Genomic DNA, 22330 nt, shown 5'->3' on the forward strand with positions numbered 1-22330 from the left:
TCCTCTCTACTTTCCCTTAAACTAATTTTCGGACAAATGCCCACTCATTGGTCTAGAAATTAGACATATTTTGTGGATATTATTCCGAGGTGAACTCGGAAACAAAAGTCATCTGGCCTCCACCGGGACTCGAATAAAAGTGGTCCAATAACTCAAGTGGTCCATGCCGTATTCTCAGACCTTTTCCTTTTGAACCGAACAAGGCATAAGTTCTATTGCGGATTGGCTATTTCAGCCATTGTCTCGGAGTGGGGAAAGACCATGTCCGGCTTTTATTCCTAGATTACTTAAATGGCCCACTGTACAGTTTCTGATTACTTCAGTGAGTCCTGTACAGTTTTATATTACTTCATTCTCCACCAGGTCATCTTGCAAACCGGGCAAATGCGCTACCATATACACCGCTGCAGATACGACCCCGCCTTCCGTGCAGGAGAGTGCTGAAGTAGAGGCATTAGTAGGTTTTCCCCCCTTAATTACAGGAAATGGGCCCCAGGTGGGACAGTAGAGAGGACCTGGGTTCGAGTCCCAGCGGAGACCAGATGACTTTTTCTTCCACCTCAACATAATATCCAAGAAATGTCTAATCCCTTGATTTATTGGGCTGAGAAATGGTCCCACTTTTGACGCATCGACTCTTAATTTATTCCCTTGTAACCCATGGGTCTTTCGCCCCAATGACCCTAAACAAACCTGGCCCTTGAGCGGGTTCCACATTACGCCATATTGTGGAACTGATAGCCTCATATCACCTGTTAAAGTTTGCCCCATGAATGTAGACTCACCCTGTAGACATGAAGTTATTTAACAAAATGCGTAAACCAGAGCCGTATTATTGCATTTACATCAGTGATTCCCGACGTGGGCGTTAGCGCCCCCTTGGGAACGATGGAATGCTCGGGGGGGGGGGGGGGTGGTAGAAGCTACGGGTATAACATAGGATCCTATGGACTATATTGCGTTGGGGGCGATGGGACAAAAAAATTTCTGAAGAAGGGGGCGATGGGACAAAAAAGGTTGGGAAACTATGATTTACATAGAAATGCATTTTAATAGGTCTATCAGTTCAACAGATGTTGATACAAAGACGCTCCGTTATAACAAATAAATAATTATTGTCAACGTTATTAAAATCACTCCAGATCTATATTCGCATCACAATGCAGACTTCAGACTTTTCTTTTCCAGTCTTTCGATGAACTCTTCCGGCTGAAAATCATAATAATATTGATTGAATTATTGTTACGTACATGCGCGAAACACATCTGCTGTGTATCTACATTTATTTACAAGAACAGCAAAGACAGGATTTACCAGAACTCTAGCGCAAAAATGAGAGGTGTCTGTACACGCCAGTACAAAAGAGTTAGAACCCACGGTCACAACCCACTTATTCGAGGGAATACAAATACAAATACAAATACAACGCCACAACAGGCAAATTGCCCAACGAGGTGGCTGACTTAAGAACATCATGGATCCCCCCCGAGCCCCTACATACTACTGCTACACCACACATGCACCCCCCGCCCGCCCGCCCGCCCGCCCGCCCGCTGAACCCCCCAACGAATCGGTACATGCGGGAATGTGCGTGTACGTGTAGTGCAACCTGACGTAAAGTTTGTTTCTGTGTAATGCTTGTTATGTGTAGTGCTGTCATCTGCCCCCAGTTATACAAACTATGAGTGAAGTGTTATGGTTGAATGATTTACCGTTGTAGGACTGTTGCTCTCTGTGGCGAGACTTTTTAACGGGGAGATCGGCTCGCATTTGCGCCTTGAAGTTGGGAACCACAGAAAACCAACTTCAGCCGACCACCACTGTGGGGTTCGAACCCGGATCCTCGCATCACGAGTCCGGCACTATAACCACTCGACCACCACAGCGGCCTGAACATAATTTAAAAAATAAAAATTTTCTAAATAAAAACGTGCATATATCCTTTTCCATAAGTCGCCAAAAAATGGCAGCCTTGCTCAAATCGTGAAGAGCGGACAAGAAAACTTCATACACTGTGTGAGTGGGAAAAAAGTAATTTCCTTCCGCTCTCTCTCAGGTAGAGGCCACACTCGTGTCTATACTGGCACAATACAAGGTTGCTCATACTCCGTCAAATGTTGGAGGCTGAAGGTATTGATACGCTGATGGAAGAGAACGACCGTCAAACCGAAAGATACCCAGGCCACATCGCCATATGGCAATATCGGCTCATTGTCCTCACGGACTGGATATACTTCTGCAATTTATTCATAAAAAAGCATACATTACAAAATATACATCACAATCATAACAACTATAAAATAATAATCTACGTATAAAATCATAATCTAAGTATAAAATCAGTTGCGAGATCACAATCTACGTATACAATCGGCCATCTTCAACCTGTTGTTCGCGATCGTGCACCTTGAAGCATCAAGAGTGCTCAATGCTCGTGTTTTCATGCTCGCGAGCACTTGTGATCAACGTTTTGATTGAACACCCTGCTATAATTGCATTCAATGATTACAATTAATGCAGATTTCAAAGATAAGTATGTCAAAGTTGGCGTAAGAGAGTGCTCTTCGTTTGATGATAGGTATAGGCTGTGCTCGCGACTCGAAAAAGGTTGAAGACCTTCCCCCCGCCCTAAGTCAAAGGGGCCGCTTTCCAATCCCGATCTTCCTATCCATCTGACCACACATTGGTCGAAGAACACCAACAGTCACAACATGGAAAGTGCTCTGGAAGCAAATATTCGCCAAGAAACATGATTGGGCCAGGCTGGGCGGCCAGTGTGTATTCCGCTAGTGCTCCATTGAAAGCAAATGTTTGCAAATTACAATTGAACTAGGCTGGATATGAGTTTGGTCCTAGATTAACGGGCAATGACGGAGGGGAAAAAAATATTGTCATTTTTCTTTTATAACAGTCAGTATGTTTGTGTGGGGGAGAGGGTATTTCTTCCCTTTCACCCCCCCCCTATTTAATTTGAGTACTTTTTTCCCCTCCTTTCTTTGCTGCCAGTGGAATTTAAAATTATATGTTAAAATGCGCTGAAAATAAAACTCATTTGCGACACCAAGTTCCATTGGAAAAATGTTCGTCCTGGCATTTACTATCTTCCCTATCGTTATGTTGGGTAGAGTTCTGAAACATCCAGTCGTATCCATAGGCCGGGATTTGTGGCGAGCCCCAAGGGGGGGGGCCAGAATTTTTGTAAGAAACAAAAACGTTGGATGATTATCCCGGGCTGAAGAAACACCACCTATAGAAAGGATCTTTTGAAGGAGGAGTTGGCTGAAACCCGGTCAGTTCCCTCCCCACGTGAGGATCATGTTCATGAGTCTGCTCCACACCCCCCCCCTCCCTCTCCCATACATTCACTCATCTCCACTTACTGAAAGAAACCATTGAGATCCAGGCTGAAACATTTCTCTGGAATAAATCGCCAAGCTGTCGATAGGTGATATGGCGTGCAGATGGAGATGCTGGATAGAACAAAAAGGTGGCCAATGGAATCCAAGTCTAAAAAAAGAAGCAATAATAACAGTGAGAATATAACTATCAAAGACAGAATGAAAATTTTTAAATCACAATTTACGTTGCACATACAGGGTGTCTCACTGGGTACGCTGCGTCCGATTTTTGCATATTCCAGTAAAGATCATTGGGGTATAAGTAAGATACATGCATACCTATAAGATTGATCGTCCAAACCACCAACTCTTTCTTTGAGCACCTTCAATCCCACATTTACCAATCGATGAACTGCAAAATAAATGAATACAGTATGTAGAAATGTATGTAATACAAATAATATTGATTGTGACCAGCGACTAGTTATTTGGGAAACCTTGAGCAGTAGCACGGAAAGAAGGCATTACCTCACCATGGAAGAGAAGTTAATTCGTTTTAAAAAGACTTTCACTGATAAATCAAGCCATGCATGAGTTCCTTTAGTGCAGGCATCTTCAACCCTTTGCTCGCGAGCACCACGGTGCTCCCCCCTCCCGAAGCACCCATAGTGCTCAATGCTCGTGTCCCATTTCGTGCTCGCGAGCTGAATCTGCTTTTAGTTGATGCTCCCACTTGGACTGGCCCGTCTTCACTATATCATGGGCCCTCGGATATGGTAATGTTCTTAAGCCCATTCCTTACCTGTTATCAAGTATCTATCACCTACTAATTTACACTCTCATTCTCAAAAACCATAACGTAAGACCTCACTATGATACAGTTCCCCCCCCTTCTACTCCTGGGGCCCTCGCCTATTAATTTAGGTGGATAATGTCTGTATGTGTGTGTGCACACGGGCTCTCCCAAATTTTTTGCATAACAGAAATCTCTGCAACCGTGGACTTTAGCAATATACTTTTAATTATAAAAAGTTTTCAAAGTTGCAGTTACGTGATAACGTCGAAATTCGTGTTTGGGGGAAGGGGGGGGGGGAGGAGTCCCGTATACATAAAAATGAAGAAATTAAACTTTACTACATTCCCCATGTGCTCATAGGCGGAGTCTGGGGGGGGGACACGGTCATTATTGCTAAGGGGGCACGATGATGATGTCGATTTATATATACATATATACATTGGATCAGTCGACTCCATTTTTGACGCTGTGGAGACATTGCCTGCCTGCCTGCCCCCCCCCCCCGTATGTCCGCCCATGCATGTGCTAAAAGTTTCAACTATTGAAATTTATTTCCTGCTCTGGAAAGTCGTTTGCAAAAAAAATCATATTTTTAAATGCAATATTTATCGACATATTAAATATACAGGGTGCATAGGTGACAAGGCATATGGCATTTTACTGGCAAACCGTTGGTCCTAGAAACATACTTCTAATTTGAAAAAGTATCCAATCCATGCGTATAGTGCACAAGAACTATTCTCGATTATGACGATTATGTGATTTACAATATTATGATTTATTTACCCTCAATCACCATTTTTCGATCGTAACTTTTGTACTTGTTTACTGGCGATGTGCGTAATTTCACCTGCCCATGTATATATATATATATATCTTTCTCAAGCTCAATAAATGGTTAAGTTCCCCTGAGGTACCCAAGTCCTCAAAGACAATAATATAACAGGGTATTCAATCAAAACGTTGATCACAAGTGCTCGCGAGTATGAAAACACGAGCATTGAGCACTCTTGATGCTTCAAGGAGCACGATCGCGAACAACAGGTTGAAGATGGCCGATTGTATACGTAGATTGTGATCTCGCAACTGTTTTTATACGTAGATTATGATTTTATACTTAGATTATGATTTTATAGTTGTTATGATTGTAATGTATATTTTGTATCACGGAACGCGACAGAGTCTGACTGTCTCTCGGTCTCTCAATTCCTATCACTCTTACGTGCAGTGTACTCAGATATTTAATTCATGTTTCAAGTTGTTTTGTATATAGTTATTGAAATAAAAATTTTAAATTTTTATACGGAGACCCTGTTCTCAAGAACCCAATTACAAAATTGTTCCCCTGTCTCTCCTGGTGGCAACTAAAAAGATTCCGCGTTTCTAAGTGCAATATTCACCGAGATATTCGAATTCTAAAATTGGAGGAAAGTTGGGAAAACATTAAATAGTACGGAGAAAAACTGTTTTGCCCGCATTTAACACTGTTCCCCTCCAATCTTTCCTCCGTTTTTCGAATTTGAATATCTCAAGTGAACTTAGAAACGTATAATGTTTTTAGTTAGCATCAGGAGACACTAGACAACAACTTTCCAATTGGGTTTTGAACACACGAAGACGTATTAAATGTTATTATTTTTTTAATGACTATATACAACATGAATGATCCCATATCTGAGTACTACACGTGAATATGATACGTATTCGAATTTTAGAAGTACGCTTCTAAGACCGGTATTACACTATAAAAGTTTTCTAAAAGTCCTTTTATAAAACTTGAAAAATTCAACCGATAAGCTTATCGGTTGCATTTGCTGGAATGTAGCGTATGAGCTTCATTGGTTGGATATTTTAAGTTTTATAAAAGGGATTTTGTCAAACTTTTATAGTGTAATATCGGCCTATCGGCCTACAAAGATCAACGGTTCGCCAGTAAAATGCATACGCCCTTTTAGCAACGCACCCTGTATAAAATCACCAGGTTTTGGCAACTTGTCACGGTGTTGGCAAGCTTTCAATGGATCGAGTTGTCATTTTTAAGGACAGTAGGCTATACAAATAGAATGAACTCATCTATTTTCAATAAATAGCAACCACATTTTCTAACAATTATTTTGACAATTACAAAATTCTCTTACAACTTTGAATTTAATTTACGTTTCGCGATTTGTGAACTACATACACTATTGGCGATAAATGCTCGAAATTTCAAAGTCAAATATCTACCTTAAGACCCTGCCTAGACAGACAGTCAATGGCCATACCATGCTGAAAACACCGGTTCTCGTCCGATCACCGTAGTTAAGCAGCATTGGGTGCGATTAGTACTTGGGAGGGTGACCACCTGGGAACACCGTGTGCTGTTGGTACCACTTTTTTTACCCCTCATGAGACAGAGCCTGGGCCACGTCTGGTCTTACAGCCTGTATAGACAATTGTGATCATTTGATCATTTTCTCCGCACCACGGTCATTTTCTGCACACGAAGGCTGATTAGACCGAGACCTACAATTTACTGCCGATCGACAGCATTTTTTTTGTCCTCATCGAGAGGTTGGTGTGGGACTCCCTGCGATAGTAATATTTTTCTGGGGTCATGTCGTCGTTTCTATTGCAGCCCTGTGTCAGGAAAGTTTCCGACAAGGACGAACCGGTTATCGAACTCGTGATACATCTAAACATCATTTGGTACTTCAGACAATTATCTTATCGACCTGGACTACCGCGCCCCTAGACAATTGTGTCTAAAAGCGTTGAGTTGCTAGTGTCCCACTCGTAGTGGTCCCCAAAGCATTTATACAAATACAAATACTCCACAACAGGTCAAATGCCCTACGAGATGGCTGAGAAACAGATGCCTACAAACAAATATGGATGTGATATATTTCTTTGCCCTTTGGTCACGACGCTGTTAAGACGGACCTAACTGTGCCAAATAAAAATAGTTCCAAAAAGTTCGAAGTTTTCGCTCCTTTCCCAAGAAACTTTGCCAACGACTGACTAACTTAAATACTATGCATGGGCACCTGGATCGTCCATGAGAGTAATTTTAGGAAGTCTCAAATTTAGTAGGACGGATATTCACCGTCCAACCAAACATTTTAGACCCTAGTCGCGTGGAGGACCCCCCTTCAATGTCAAAGTCGGGCATTGTTCAGACGATAAAGTTCATAATCCATATATAATCACATTCCTGGTTTATAGGAATAGATTTTCACTTACCCATGGGAATGTGCTCCGCGGTGAGAACAGTGCCGTCTTTCAGATGCTGTTTCGGAATGATCAGGTAGTGATGAGTCGTCTTTGGTGTGATGTTCCTGAAAGCTACGCATTCGACATCCTGTGAAAGATTGAAGAAAATAAAATGTCTCAATATGACTTAATGTCTTCGCTAAACATAAAATTGTAAGTTGGTGAAGTAAAGCAAGACATCACGCTTTCGATAGGCTTGGAAAGTAGTATTCAGCACAATAAAGACGTGCAATTCTGAAGATACCATCAGATACTCTTTTACACATACGCAAAATTGTTATTATATTCTTACAATCTTGAAAAAGGGGGAAAAAAACTCGAACGGAAATCTATTATCTCAACAGCATCAATAAATGGTGTAATCGTAACGGCAAATCGTAAAAAATAGAGTTAATTAATGAGGGAAATTACGTCAGTGAACCACATTAAAGAACCAAAACTTCCTTCTTAATTAAAAATTCTACCAACAATTTCCTTGCATCGGATATTAATGCTGCACAAACTCGTTTACTTATACGAGGGAATGACCGAAAAAAGAACTGGTACACCAGTTTATAGCTTCTCCCAAGATAGGGGTCTTCAACCAGCATCTCCTAGAGATAGAAGGTCTCCGCAATCTGCTTGTGACGTCAGTAAGTAGTCCGTTTTCCCTCAGAATATTCAGGGAAAAAAATTTCCTGCTCGTGCCAGTATCATCGTTTTGAGGAAAGGTAATGATCGAGCTCAGAATTGGAGAGAGATTTCTATGCCCCCACATCCAATCACTATGCGGTATTTGTGAGGCAATCAGGAAGATTCTACGCCAAAATAAGAAGAAACGAAATAGGATGCTGTGTTTCAAAATGTGGCAAACTTGCTAGGTAATGTGAATGACGTTTACGGCAAACACTGCAGAGGCCTTTTATCTCTAGAAGGTGCTGTTTCAACACATGGTCCGCGGGATATATGTGGCCCCGGGAACTTTCAGCCGTTGCCCACCGACCATTTCAAGAAAATATCTATTTAATAGAGACTGGCGATTTAATAAAATAAAATTATTCGATAAAATCCACAAATAATCAAGTGGTTAATTTACTGCCGAATGAGTTGTTCCAGAAGTTCGAATGTGTACCTAACAGCCTGAGTGAGTGTGTAGTGTTATGTGGGTGTAGGGGGGGGGTGCATGGAGTGTGGCTCGCATTCGCCTCGAAGCTGGGAACCGCCGATCACCAACTATGCCTCCGGTGATTTTCGAACCAGGGTCGAGAGGTTTTAGAATTTTGGGATGTTTTCCAGATTCATTAGTAACACTGTGTTGACCTGGTGGCACAAACTCTCCACCCATGCGGTTACATATATTTTTAGGGGAGAAAAAAGCCGAGATTAACTAAATTTTAATATTATCAAATCATACTTATGTTATTTAAAACGAGTTTTACATCGATAAAATATTCCGCAAAAATTTTATATATTTCAAATATTCTATAATCGGCATTTATTCAAATAAATTAAGTAAATTTTCAAATTTTAATTGAATCGATTAACTCTGAACCACGATCAACAATTCTATATCGAATATCGTAGTAACGAGGTTCTCCATTGACATTCATCAGTATTATAGATTACTTGATCATTTTTGTCGCACCACGGTCATTTTCTGCACGCGAGGGCTAATTAAACCGGGACCTACAATTTATTGCCAATTCCGAATGGCAGACTTGTTTTTGTACTCTACGAGGGGGTTGGTGCGCTAACCCCTCGATGAAGGACTCCCTGCGGTAGCAATGTTTCCTGCTGTCATATCGCCGTTTCTGTTGTACCCCTGTGTCAGGAAAGTTTTCTGCAAAGGACGAACCGGGTATCTAACTCGCGACACCTCTCTCTAAACATCCTTTGGCACTTTAGGCGAGTATGTAATCGACCTGGCGAGTATCTACCGCGCCCTTATATATTAGTTTGTCAATATACGTGTATTTATCAAATTAAAATTTTTTTTTCGTGTATAAATTCAAAAAATAAAGTATTTACTTCATAGAGGATCTCCGTAGCAGGGTCTCTTCCATCAGCGATGTTGCAAAATGCGCAGCTCTTGCGTTCGCAAGGTACTGACTCACCTGAAATGTCGACGGAGGCAAGACTCATATTTTCATTAGCAACACCTTCCAGCAACCAAATTGAAGTGAATGTGACCGGTAACACTCGCAATAGGAAAAGAATTATTTATTTTTTCCTTTCTCTCGAGTGTCATCATTACCGTCATTTCCTGCTATAAATTTGTTTTTCTTTTTCGCGTGGTTTCATAATTTTTAATGAATACATGCCGGTGTTTCTCAACCGCCGGGCCGCGGCCCAGTACAGGGGCCCCTAACACTAGTCACGCCGGGCCGTGAGTGATTCGCAGTTTCATTTTCCCACTAATTTCATTCATCGTGTGTTAGTTGTGTGTGTATGACCGAGCATTTCACTTCCGCAAAAGAGATTTACCGGGCCGCGGGGCTTCCAAAGGTTGAGAACCACTTATACAGGTGGTATTTATAGATACATTCGACGCTCGTTATAACGACCCACTACGTTCCACGGAAAATGGATGTTATATTGGGAGATCATTGATGAAATTTAGAGAAAAAAGAATTCATTCTGTTGCAATATTGCAATAAAAATGTGTAAAAAGAAAAAAAAGTTCAATTTTTTTTTAATGCATAGTACAGTACAGCACAGTATGTACATTCCACTAACGAAAATTCTAAGTTGCGGCCAAAAATTTATTTTTTACTCTACATGCAGCAAAATAAGTTAACTTGCATGTACTATATTCTCCCATGGAAGAAATCAAGTAAAATTCTGCAAATTATATTTAAAATTAGATTTTTTTTTTTTTTAATTTAGTCACGTGAGCCACCATATTAGAAAATAAAACAGAATGGTAAGCAAAGTTTCCAATGATGGCTCCAGCTAACCATCGGGTTTTCCATATCTTTAAACCATCTGTTTCATACTTGTTCTTCTCCAGTCATCAAATGACAAGGTCAAACCCACTGAATGACAGATTTTGTGCATTTCTTTGGAAAAGGAAAAAAACCAAAAAAAAAAAAAAGAAAAATGTTAGGGCAAGTAAGTTCGGTCATTGCAATGGAAATGAATGCTATTTGCCGGTCGTTATATTGGATATAAATAACATGGTGGAAATATGGAAATATTTGGAACCTGTCGTACGGATCTTTGCAATGGAATGTTCGTTATAGCTGGCGGTTGTTATAACGATCGTCGACTGTATAAGTAGTATTTATAGGGAAGAGTACAAAAGAAAAAATCAGAAAATAGGCAATTGCCCCATAAAAAAAGTCCTTGCCACAGAACAACTACAAGGCAAAGCCAATTTAGTGTTTCAAGCAAGCATCTTCATTGGCACATCAACTAGATGGCTCATCCATTAAATACTGGATAGCTGGTCAGGCGAATTCACGAAAGATGCAAATAAAGTAAATTCATTACAAAAAAAATATAGGACACGACAAGAAAATAAATATTATAGCACCATCGAAATATACAAAAAGCGACCTGTTGATATGTTTAGTAAAACAGCCGATAGGTGGCACTGACGTACACAAGTCAAAGAAAAGAAACGCAAAAAACGAACAGAATGTCCCCAAATCGTTTATTACAGCAGTGTGTTCCACATGACCACCACCACTACATGGGGATAACACATTGCAGGCGAATTACAAATCCAGCAACGGCAGAGTGCAGCAGGTCCACATACACGGTTTGCAACGGTGAGCTGATTGTGGATTAGGAGCGCGCGCGCGCAAGTTATTATAACCGTCTCATTTCCATATTTCCACCGAAGTCGCTCGTACCAGTGCCACCTATCGGGGCTATTTTATTTCCTGTTTTAAAAAAATTTCCGTGACCTAGCGATGCTAACCCTGCAAACCATTTGTGATTTCGGTTATTTTTCCGGTTTGTAGGTACACACACTTACACCTCCGGCACAGCTCACTAGGTAGTAAATTACCCATAGATGGTGATAGACCTGAGTTGTGCTCGGTTTCAAGCACGACTCGGTTTCGAGGAGTGTCGATCAGTAGAAATGTGTACAAGCTGCATGTGCGGTTAAGTAGTAGTGTCGATCAGTATCGCCCGAGTGGCGTGTTGGTAAAATGATCGTCTACCACAGTGAAGGTTTCCCAGGTTCGAACAGGGGGGAAAATGTAGATACAACAAGTATCTTCCTAAACGACCTTGAGGTGACCCACGTCGAAAAATCGCACCTTCATTTCCAAGGGCGTAGCGGGGGGGCCCCCCCCCAACCCGGAATGTGAGAAAATGACCGAAAAAAGGTTAAAAGATGGCCAAATCCATTGTTTTGTCAGTTTGGGTCCCCCCCCCCAAAATGAAAGTGGTCCCCCCCCCCGAACGAAATTTCTGGCTACGCCCCTGTTCATTTCCAACCCGATTCGTTAACGGCAGTAAATTGATTATAGCAATATGGCTGGAGTTGATGTGTTGTGAAGTAGTTGTCAGTCGGGGACAACTCCAGGTTGTGATGTCCATGGAAGTTTTCCCGTAGTATAGAGTTGTGAATAAGTGGAATAGTTTACCCCCAAAATCGCCAATCATTATAAAAAGTATAAATAAAATTGCCAATTGTTTCTGTGGTATCACCGAAAAATCGCCAACCACGATGACAAAGGTAAGTAAAGTTGCCAATAATTAATCACCAATTATGGGAAATCAAGCTAAGGGAAAAATAGAGGAAAAAATCCCTCTTCATTGTACTGCTGAAATATGCAAAATAATTTTATTGCCATTTTTGACCCCTTCCCCCCCCCCACCTTGTCAGCAAAATTCGTCATCACTGCCCGCACGTCTTAAAGCATAACGGTGGGATCAAAAACGTTCGCAGGAGGGGGGGGCATAGAGGGCTCGTGTGCCCCCTCCCAGACGAAAAAATAATCGGTAAAATATGTGGTAAACCCTTGACCCGCAGTCCAAATGTGGTCCTGAAGATTATCTGACGTGGCTTACCCCCACAAACCTAATTTTGTAAAAATGAACTTAGCGGCACATTTACAAATCGCTTAAATGACCTGTGGCACAACTCCAGAGCAATAAGTATTAAGTTGCCCGTGGCACATTTTCAGATCACTGAAGTAGGCCTCAAAGACTACTCTCATATTCAAAGATCACCTAAGTAACCCGCGACACAGTTACAGAACACTTGAACGATCCGTGGCACATTTAGAGATCCCTTGAGTGCCATGTGGCACAGTTTTAGAGCACTTAAGCGGTCCCCAGTGCGGTTCTACATCACTAAAGTTACCCACGGAACATTCCCAGACTACTTAAGTGATCCGTGGCATAATTACGAATCACTTGAGTGATGCGTGGCACAGTTCCAGAGCACTTGAGCGGCCCGGAAACATTTTCAGAGCACTTGAAGGATCTGCGAAACATTTATAGATCATTAAAGTGGCTCTGTAGGGGACTTATCAATAGGTAGAATGTTAGTTTAGGTGCCCAATAATTATCGAAAGGTTTTTTTTTCCGTTTTTGGGGTCACCGAATAAGATGCCATTAAGAATATTTCATATCTTCATACAGGGCGGTTGATGACGTAAGCATCATCCAACCCCCCACCCTCTCCCCCCTTGTCATCTAAAGTTAGCAAATCAGAAACCCCCCCCCCCATCGATGCTGACGTAATAATTGAATGACCCCTTATACAATATTGTGTGTGTGTGTGTTGAATGTGACATAGGTAATGTTTGAAATGGTACAAAAAAAACTAGTGATAGTGGGAGAGTCAACAACGAATACGGAAACAAAAGGTAACCAACAGTCGTAGATAAAGAGGGTGGATTTATTTTGGATTGATTCGAGCTTGTCCCTATTACTAGAGGTGTAGAGGCAGGTCCAGAACTGGGTGGGGGGGGGAAGCAACTGCCCCGTCCGGCAAATTAGGGGGCTTCAGTTTTAGATGCGAACAAAGAGCACCGTTATAGAACTATCGAATTTTAAGTTTGTGGGGGCGGCTGAATAATGTTTGCCCCGGGCCGCAAAAAATCCTAGTTCCGGCCCTGTGTAGGGGGGGTCCCAGATTTCAGCTGCGTAAGAAAGTACGGAAGAGATATAAGTTTGGTAGAGAGTAGTCTGATATCTTCCGAGGTGAAAGTGTTTCAGGTTGAAGTGTGGGGAAGAAAAGTTTTTTTGTTGAGGCATTTTTCTGTAAGACGTGATCAACATGTTTGTTCCAATGTAGGTCAGCTGAGATCATGACGCCGAGGTATTTAATTTGGGAAACTTGGTATAAGGTTAAACTTGGTATAAGGTTAAATTACTGATCGAGTATAAGAGAACTCAAGAGGAATTAACTTACGGGTAACTCTCACGAGAACTATAATGCTTTTAAAATATGAAAATATGCCTTAAATTCTGGAAAGCAACCATAAGTATTCTTTATAGGCATTGTATAATATTTTATTATGTTTGTTATTACATGTTTGTTGTTATATTATATTGTTTATAATTTTTGTGAATTGTATTTTTAATTGGGTTGCTGTTTTTTTTTAAATATATGACATCCATATTTTTATGGACATCTTTTTTTCAGCTACCTCGTTGGGTATTTTGCCTGTTGTGGCGTTGTATTTGCATTTTGTAAACCATGAAAAAAATCTTAAAATTACTGAAAATCATGGAAAGATTATCTTCCGTGTAAAATTAGTGAAATATGCAATGTCATAGAAATCCTAGCCCTAATTATTAGTACAGTATTTCGTGATAATTTCTTTTATTTTGGGTTGCTATATTGCTGATATATTTGAAATTTATATTTCTTTCCTTTTTGGCCTATGTATTTGAATAAAAGACTAGATTTTTCTACTCGCATGTATATGCACTATCATTCAAAAAATAATTTTTAACTAATGAATTTTTGAAAAAATTTATTTCTCTTACAACATCTCGGAAGAGAATCTACATATGATATGCATTAAGAAATGCATACATAATCCATGGATAATAAGCAGAAAACCATTCTTTAATGAATTTTTGAACCGAAAATAATTTTCCAAAACTTCTAAACAATATTTTTAGAACCTTAAATTTTCTTTTCCCCTCCTAGAGCTGGTTACGAAACCCTTTCAACATGGCCACCAACTAGCGTATTCAAGCAAGTCATTAAGATATAATTGAACAGAAAACAAAGTCATATTTCAGGAGGAAAAAATCCTTGTGGGGATACAGGACAAAGAAACAAAAGTTTCTTACAGAAAGTTTCATGGTCAAGAAACAAAAACAAGGACTAAATTTACGGGAATAACTCCGTGAAATATGGTTAGATAGATCCTTTTCTTCTTCTCGTCGGCCTTTCTTCAAATATGAACGAAACACCTTTTAGATCACCAACGCGTTTTCCTTCAGACTCGTAAATTTTGAGGAATACTTGTGTCATGACCCTTTTTCAACACAACCGCGGAATACGTGTACACCAATATGTACAGTTTTCTGGAGTCTCCGTTTTATCAAGGATATGTAGGTAGGGAGGGAAAAAAATGGTATATCCTTAAGGGATGCGTAAAAAAAATCGGACTTGGCCTGGAAGTATTTACCTCAGGGGGATTAAGGAACAGTGTTTATCGTTGTAGAAACCATTTATAACAGTGCTTGTTGTGTTGTTGGCCCCTTTTTCTGTGTTTTTTTTCCTGCTTCTTTTATATAAACTTTTTCACCTTTTAAACTTATCGTTGGAACCCAGGCACCTCTACGAAGAAATAAAAAAAATTGTAAAAAAAATTCGAAGTACATATTTCTATGAAAAAATATTTAGGTAAACTTTGACTTCTTGTTTTCTTCTCTCCTGCGCTGCCTCGGGCTTTTCTTTTGCATTAAGGCATAGGTTATGACAATAATATTGTTTTCACTAAAAAAAAAAAATTGAGATAAAAGTAGGAAAAGTAAAGAAATGAATAAAGAAAGTTCGTGGAATCGTAAGAAAATATTGAGACAACAGGAATGAAAAAGGAATGAAATGCCTAATTATCTGCGTCTGGAGTTCGGGGGAGAAACTTGACGCTCAGGCGTAAGTTACATTAATAAAAGCTGTCTTCACGAATTTGCTTTTTTTTTTTTTTTATTGTTTGCTGCTTGAGCTAGAGATGTAAGTCAGGGGTCTTCAATGGGCCCGTGGGACAAATGTGGCCCTCGGAGCTCTTCGCCTGCTCTCGTGGCCTACCGACTATTTTAAGGGAATATGTGAAAATAAGCTAAAGGACGAAACTGGAATGTATGATTAAATTTGTAAAAGGATTGACCGAATCATCCTTGATTTCGGAATCAGAGTGACAGAAAGAAATCATTTCTGGGTCAGTGACAGAAAGAAATAGTTTTTCGAAATCGGTATAAAGAATAATTTCAGAATCAGTGAAAGAATAATTTCAGAGAAAGAATAATTTCAGAATTATTTCAGAATCAGTGGAAGAATAATTTCAGAGAAAGAATAATTTCAGAATTATTTCAGAATCAGTGAAAGAATAATTTTAGAATCAGTGAAGAATAATTTCAGAATCAGTGAAGAATAATTTCAGAATCAGTGAAGAATAATTTCAGAATCAGTGAAAGAATAATTTCATTTCAGAATTATTTCAGAATCAGTGAAAGAATAATTTCATTTCAGAATTATTTCAGAATCAGTGAAAGAATAATTTCATTTCAGAATTATTTCAGAATCAGTGAAAGAATAATTTCATTTCAGAATTATTTCAGAATCAGTGAAAGAATAATTTCATTTCAGAATTATTTCAGAATCAGTGAAAGAATAATTTCATTTCAGAATTATTTCAGAATCAGTGAAAGAATAATTTCAGAATTATTTCAGAATCAGTGAAAGAATAATTTTAGAATCAGTGAAGAATAATTTCAGAATCAGTGAAGAATAATTTCAGAATCAGTGAAGAATAATTTCAGAATCAGTGAAGAATAATTTCAGAATCAGTGAAGAATAATTTCAGAATCAGTGAAGAATAATTTCAGAATTATTTCAGAATAATTTCAGAATCAGTGAAGAATAATTTCAGAATTATTTCAGAATCAGTGAAGAATAATTTCAGAATTATTTCAGAATCAGTGAAGAATAATTTCAGAATTATTTCAGAATCAGTGAAGAATAATTTCAGAATCAGTGAAGAATAATTTCAGAATCAGTGAAGAATAATTTCAGAATCAGTGAAGAATAATTTCAGAATCAGTGAAGAATAATTTCAGAATCAGTGAAGAATAATTTCAGAATTATTTCAGAATCAGTGAAAGAATAATTTTAGAATCAGTGAAAGAAATGGCTTCAGAGCCAGTGAAAGGAATAAAGGGCATCTTTCCTGAACTTGCGGGCTCTAGTTATGACAATAACATTGTTTTCACTCCAAAAAAAAAATGAGATAAAAAATGGGTTTAGAAAAATGAAGAATTGAATGAAGAAAGTTCGGGGAATCGTAACAAAATATTGAGACAAGCGGAAAGAAAAGGAGTGAAATGACTAATTATGTGCGTCTGGGATCCTGGGCTAACCTTGACGGTCAGGCACAAGTTACATTAATAAAAGCTGTCTTCAAGAATTTGATCTTTTTATTGTTGTTGCTGCTTGAGCTAGGGATGTAAGTATTTTATAATAATAATAATAATGATTATAACTCGAGTGGAAATAATTACTGAATTCTTAGAAACTGGAATGTATTATGGAAGGACGTCGAACACAGTGTTCTTCAACAGCTGGTCTGACGCAATTTTCCACCAAACACTTCGCCCAATTCATGTGACCACTACGTAATTTTAAAATTTAATTAAATGTAGCGTCTCTCTATATTGGTTTTCATTTCTGTCTCAGCGGGCTGCAGGTCTGTGTAAATGGTTTCATTCATTTATTTTTTGCTAGTCCGCAAATTATTTCTCCTACCTATTTTTCTGTTGATTAATTTTTGCTAGTCCGCAGATATTTCCTCCATTTTTTTTTTTTTTTTTTGCGATCCGAAAATTATATCTCCATATTAATAATTTTCTGAAGGTCCGCAAATTATTTTTCTCTTTTCTTTTCCTCTTGATTATTACATATATATTATTTTTTTTTGCTAGTCCTCAAGTATTTTTTCTCTCTCATGTTTCTTTTTTTCTGCTAGTCCAAAAATTATTTTGATCTTCAGCAAATTATTTCTTTTTATGTATTTTTGGACGGGTCCGCGCAAATTATTTTCCCTATTTTTTTTTTGCTGATTATACTTTGTTAGTCCGTAAATATTTTCTCCCATTTATTTGTTTTTTGTCGGTCCAAAAATTACTTCTCTCATTTATTTATTTTTTGCTCGCCAGCTAATTATGTCTCTAATTTAATAATTATTCACCTGTCCGCAAATAATTTGTCGTGCTTAGCTTTTGTTTTGAATGCTTTTTTTTGCTATTCGTCAAATATTTTCTCCCATTTTCTTGTATCTTGCCAGTCTCAAAATTATCTCTCTCATTAGTTTAATTTTTTCTGATCCGCAAGTTATTTTTTATTGAACGTGATTGAATTAAGAAATTGGGTGAGCAGATAAGCGAATGATGGAGTAAGTGAGTGAAGCACTCATGTGGTCACTCACTAATCGCTAACTCACTCACTCGCGCACTTATTCGTCAGCTCATTCGCCAACTCATTCAGTCATTCATTCACTGATGACGAACGGTTGTCGATGAATTTTCCCAAAAATGATTACACCGTCGGTGGATTTCCTGTAAATCCCTTACAAATAAAATTATAGACAAATTATTGTGACTCGGGAAAAATCAAATTCTTGCCGCTCCAGAGATGATTCTTGCCTTAGAAGACGTTGCAGATAGTTATCCACCATTCGACAGGAATTTTAATCGTTGTGTCTTCCACATGTCTCGCTCGAGAAGAGGGAGGAGAGAAAACTTCCAGGAATGGCATCAATTTCTCATTTTAAAAGCTCCAGTAAAACTAGATTCTCGGAAAACCGTCTTTCTTTGGGAGGAAAATTAATTAGACGGATATTAATTTCCCATTAATCAGAAGTTTGTAATTAATGACACCACAAAAGCCTTCGACACAACAGTTTTGGTCGCACGTGGCCCGTAAAACCCGATAAGTTGTGTTGTTCGAGAAGTGGCTGCTGGTTATTAATGTCTTTGATATCATGTTCGACTTGGACGCAAACGCGAAGCTGACATTCACTACCAGATTCGACAATGTTATATGTTTATTGGGTAATAAGAGAGATCTCGCTATGCTCTGGAGTACTTCGGTGAAAATGACTCTTGGAATTTGCCTACTAATTGCATTGAGAAACGAATCTCTCTCCGACATTATTTCGATCTGAAGGCAGTTTGGATGATTCTAGAAATAAAAAATGTAGTTACAGAAATTATCAATAGGTGACATTGCTGAGGAAAAAGCCAACAGGTAAATATACAATGGGAAATACGGTCGGGACATACTTCCTATGGGAAAAAGTATTCAAATGTGGCGTATATACCAAATGGGACCCGACTTGAACGATAGGCTACTTTAAAATTTCGTCAGAGCAGGGCAAGTGCCCCAAATGGGCAAAAAAATTGTCGGGCAACAATGGTTTTTGGGCCTCAACAATCACTTTCCGAACGTTTACTTTGGTTACCGTGGTTCCCTAGCAATGCGTTTCAGACGTGTGTATGCCTTTACAACGGTTTGTCGCTTCTTTAATTGTGTTAGTATATGCATATGTATAATAGTTTATGCCTTTATAATGGTTTGCCACTTTTTCAATCCTCCCAGCTTTTTGAATAGACGTCACAATCATCATCAGCATCAGTTTGAGGGTCAGGCTGGAAAAAAAGGCTTCCATAGAAATCAGTGTTAAAATTGCCGATTTTACTGTAGCAATGCGGAAATTTGGTGGGGTTTTCCGTTCCATCAATAATTTTAAAAATTGTATTGAATTCTCAATTTTTGAAATATTGAGTTCGCTTAGAGATATATGAAGCCCAGGAGATTAAATATGAAGTAATTAGCCAAACCTATACTTTTGAGTTGGATATTCGAGCAATATCATTGATTTCATTTATATCTTCTCAAGTATGAAAATTAATGTCTCCATATTGTCTCTTTCGATATTTATTTGCATAAATTCATGTGGGTTAGGATATTTTAAAATTAGTTATGAGCCCGTGAAAAGTGCATCGAAAAAATTCCACAGCTTTAACTAAGCATTCTTTGAAGCTGGAACAGGTAGATGGATAACTTGAAGCTGAGGGGGGCGGGGGTTATCGAAATACCTAGCGCCCCTTAAAAAAAGAAAAATATATATTTATTTCTACGTTTCTGTAAATCTAGAATTGTTTATTTCATGAATCGCGCAGGAAGTCGCCATATTGGTTAACTTGGGCATGGTTTGCATGTCCCTCAAGAAAAAGAGAGGGAGATATCACGTGATCCAAAAAAAGCCTCATCGAAGAAAACCCGGGCAACGCCGGGTAATATAATATAGCTAGTAGTTAATAAAAATGTTAACTTTTTATATGGACACCCTGTGTTCAAGCACTCAGTTACAAAGTTGTTGCCCTGTGTCTCCTGATGCCAAAAAAAAAAAATCCCACTTTCCTAAGTGCAATATTCGCTGGCATATTCTAATTTGAAAAACGGGGGAAAGTTGGTAAAAAAAAAAACAGCATGGGCCAAGGCTGGAATCTCTGTAGTCAAATGATGAACTTTGAAGAGTTAAATGCGGGTAAAACGATTTGTACACATTTAATGCTGTTTTTTTCGCCAACTTTACTCCGTTTTCCGAATTCGAATATCTCAGTGATTATTGCACTTAAAAATGTGAAGTTTTTTATTTGGCATCAGGAGAGACTAGGCAACAATTTTTTAGTTGGGTTTTTGTGCTCACGGGGACGGTGTAAAAAGTTAATTTTTTTATTATATACAAAACAAACAAACAAATAACACAATATACAATAATATTACAAATATATATTATAAACAAATATATATATTATATTACAATATTAATATATTATATAAAATATATTATATTACAAATATATATATTATATTACAATATTAATATATTAATATATTATATAAAATATATTATATTACAAATATAATATATTAACAAATATACAATAATTTGTATATTTATATAACAAATATACAAAACCCCTTGCAGCACGAATGACATATCTGATTACTACACGTTATTTGGAAACTTTTTCCAACTGAAAGTATGCCTCTAAGATCAACGGTTCGCCAGTAAAATGGCATACGCTCTGTTACTTATTCATCCTGCATATTTGTGTTTATTTCAACCCCGATATAACGATTTCCCTCGATTTAACATATAAAAATTTCGATTTTAACTGATTCATTAAATCGGGGTTCAACTGTATATAACTGCGGGGCGCGGTAGCCCGGTCGATAAGATGCTCGCCTGAAGTACCAAAGGATGTTTAGAGGTGTCGAGGTTTCGATACCCGATTCGTCGTTGTCAGAAAACTTTCCTGACACAGGGGTACAACAAAAACGCCGACGTGACCGCAGCAAAAAATTGCTACCGCAGGGAGCCCCCCCCCCCCCATCGAAGGGTTAGCGTACCAACCCCTCGACGAGTGTAAAAAAAACAAGCCTGCCGTTCAGAATCGGCAATAAATTGCAGGTCCCGGTCTAATTAGCCCTCGTGTGCAGAAAATGACCGTGGTGCGACAAAAATGATCAAATATTCTGTATATAACTGCACTGTAATTCGAATACTCCTTTGTACTTCGGGTACATGGAACTATAATTCGAATACTGTTCACGAAAAATTCAAATACCTTACACAAAATTCCGAATACAGTACTTTGCACTAATAATTTGATAAACAAGAGGATGTTTCAAATTTATATATTTAGCTACCACCAAATTAAGTAGTTACTAGTTATAATTATCTAACAATTATAATTGTTAGATGATTAATTTAATTAGTTTATTATTCCACTATGATTAATTTACTCAGAACAGTAAAAGCTCACACATTTTTCAATGAATCGATTAACCGTAATGAACTTGTGTTCCTGAGACTTATTGATATATGATCATAATTCATTAATAATTAACTGATCGTATGTTATCACGTTCTGTTTTTTTTTTGTTGTTTAAGACGTGTACTATCGGAGTACTAGGACCCCTTCATATATCGATACGTAGGGGTTTACGGGGTCTTCCATCAACTGCAGGGAACGGCTACAGCTCTGACACAATAGCGATTATCTTTATATTGATTCACACAAGAAACAAATCATATCTGCAAAGTCATAATGCGATTCTTTTTCCCCTCAAAATTTGAGAGAAAAATCTATGTCATATAAATTAGTTAGCGATTAATAATAACGATAATTAATTCTTGCAAAAACTCCGTTGAATTTAGTATTCTCAAAGTTGGGGGCCATTCGTTTTATAGTGGATATGGTCCAAACCATAGGCAGAGATAGACTTGGAAGTCTGGGAGGGCAAGATGATGATGATGTTGATTCATCTATACATATATACATTAGATCAGTCGACTTCACCTTTGATGCCTGGGGGGGGGGCAATGCCACCCACGCCCCCCCCCGTATCTCCGCCTATGGTCCAAACTAAATTGTGGTTAATTCCATCCATCGCATTTATCGTGGTTCATCATCAAGCGCCAGGGCCGTCATTTCAACTTTTTCAGGGGGGGGGGGGGCAAATTACATGTACTAAAGGTACGCATATATATTTGTATGTATATATAAAATGTATATATACCATTTGTAGTGTATTTTTAAAAGCCAGCGCTTGAGACCAAAATAAAGCATTTTTATGCTTTTTCAAAAAATTCTGATTATTCACATACACTGCCAAACGGGACCGTCCTAACAGCACCTTGAAAAAAACCATAGACTAATTCAAGGGGAGGGCGATAGAGGCTATTCTGGC

At 38.5% G+C, this 22330-nt stretch overlaps 1 protein-coding gene and 1 non-coding gene across 2 annotated transcripts; one reads left to right on the forward strand and one right to left on the reverse strand.

Annotated features, from left to right (window-relative positions):
- Window positions 1–1031: 1031 nt before the first annotated feature.
- Window positions 1032–9556, reverse strand: LOC149064733 (adenosine 5'-monophosphoramidase HINT3-like). Its single transcript, XM_089254905.1, has 5 exons — window positions 9394–9556; window positions 7357–7474; window positions 3678–3750; window positions 3381–3507; window positions 1032–1209 (listed from the first exon to the last, which is right to left on the reverse strand). Exons 1-5 carry the CDS (start codon window positions 9505–9507, stop codon window positions 1156–1158), a joined length of 486 nt encoding a protein of 161 aa, XP_089111031.1. The 5' UTR covers window positions 9508–9556; the 3' UTR covers window positions 1032–1155.
- LOC149064734 (5S ribosomal RNA) lies at window positions 6385–6503 on the forward strand. Its single transcript, XR_016196003.1, has one exon. It is a non-coding gene; the product is annotated as a 5S ribosomal RNA (ribosomal RNA).
- Window positions 9557–22330: the final 12774 nt, after the last annotated feature.

The sequence above is a fragment of the Pholcus phalangioides genome, unplaced genomic scaffold (assembly GCF_987345545.1).
Source record: "Pholcus phalangioides strain wild (caught in Gottingen) unplaced genomic scaffold, Ppha-v1.0 ptg000042l_1, whole genome shotgun sequence".
In the NCBI taxonomy this organism is placed as follows: Eukaryota; Metazoa; Arthropoda; class Arachnida; order Araneae; family Pholcidae; genus Pholcus; species Pholcus phalangioides.

Coding starts and splice junctions, on each gene's coding strand:
- LOC149064733 (XM_089254905.1), bottom strand. CDS start 9,507: ATGAGTCTTGCCTCCGTCGACATTTCAGGTGAGTCAGTACCTTGCGAA. Junction 7,475..9,393: donor CTACGGAGATCCTCTATGAA/GTAAATACTTTA, acceptor AATCTTTCACAG/GATGTCGAATGCGTAGCTTT. Junction 3,751..7,356: donor CGCGGAGCACATTCCCATGG/GTAAGTGAAAAT, acceptor TTTATTTTGCAG/TTCATCGATTGGTAAATGTG.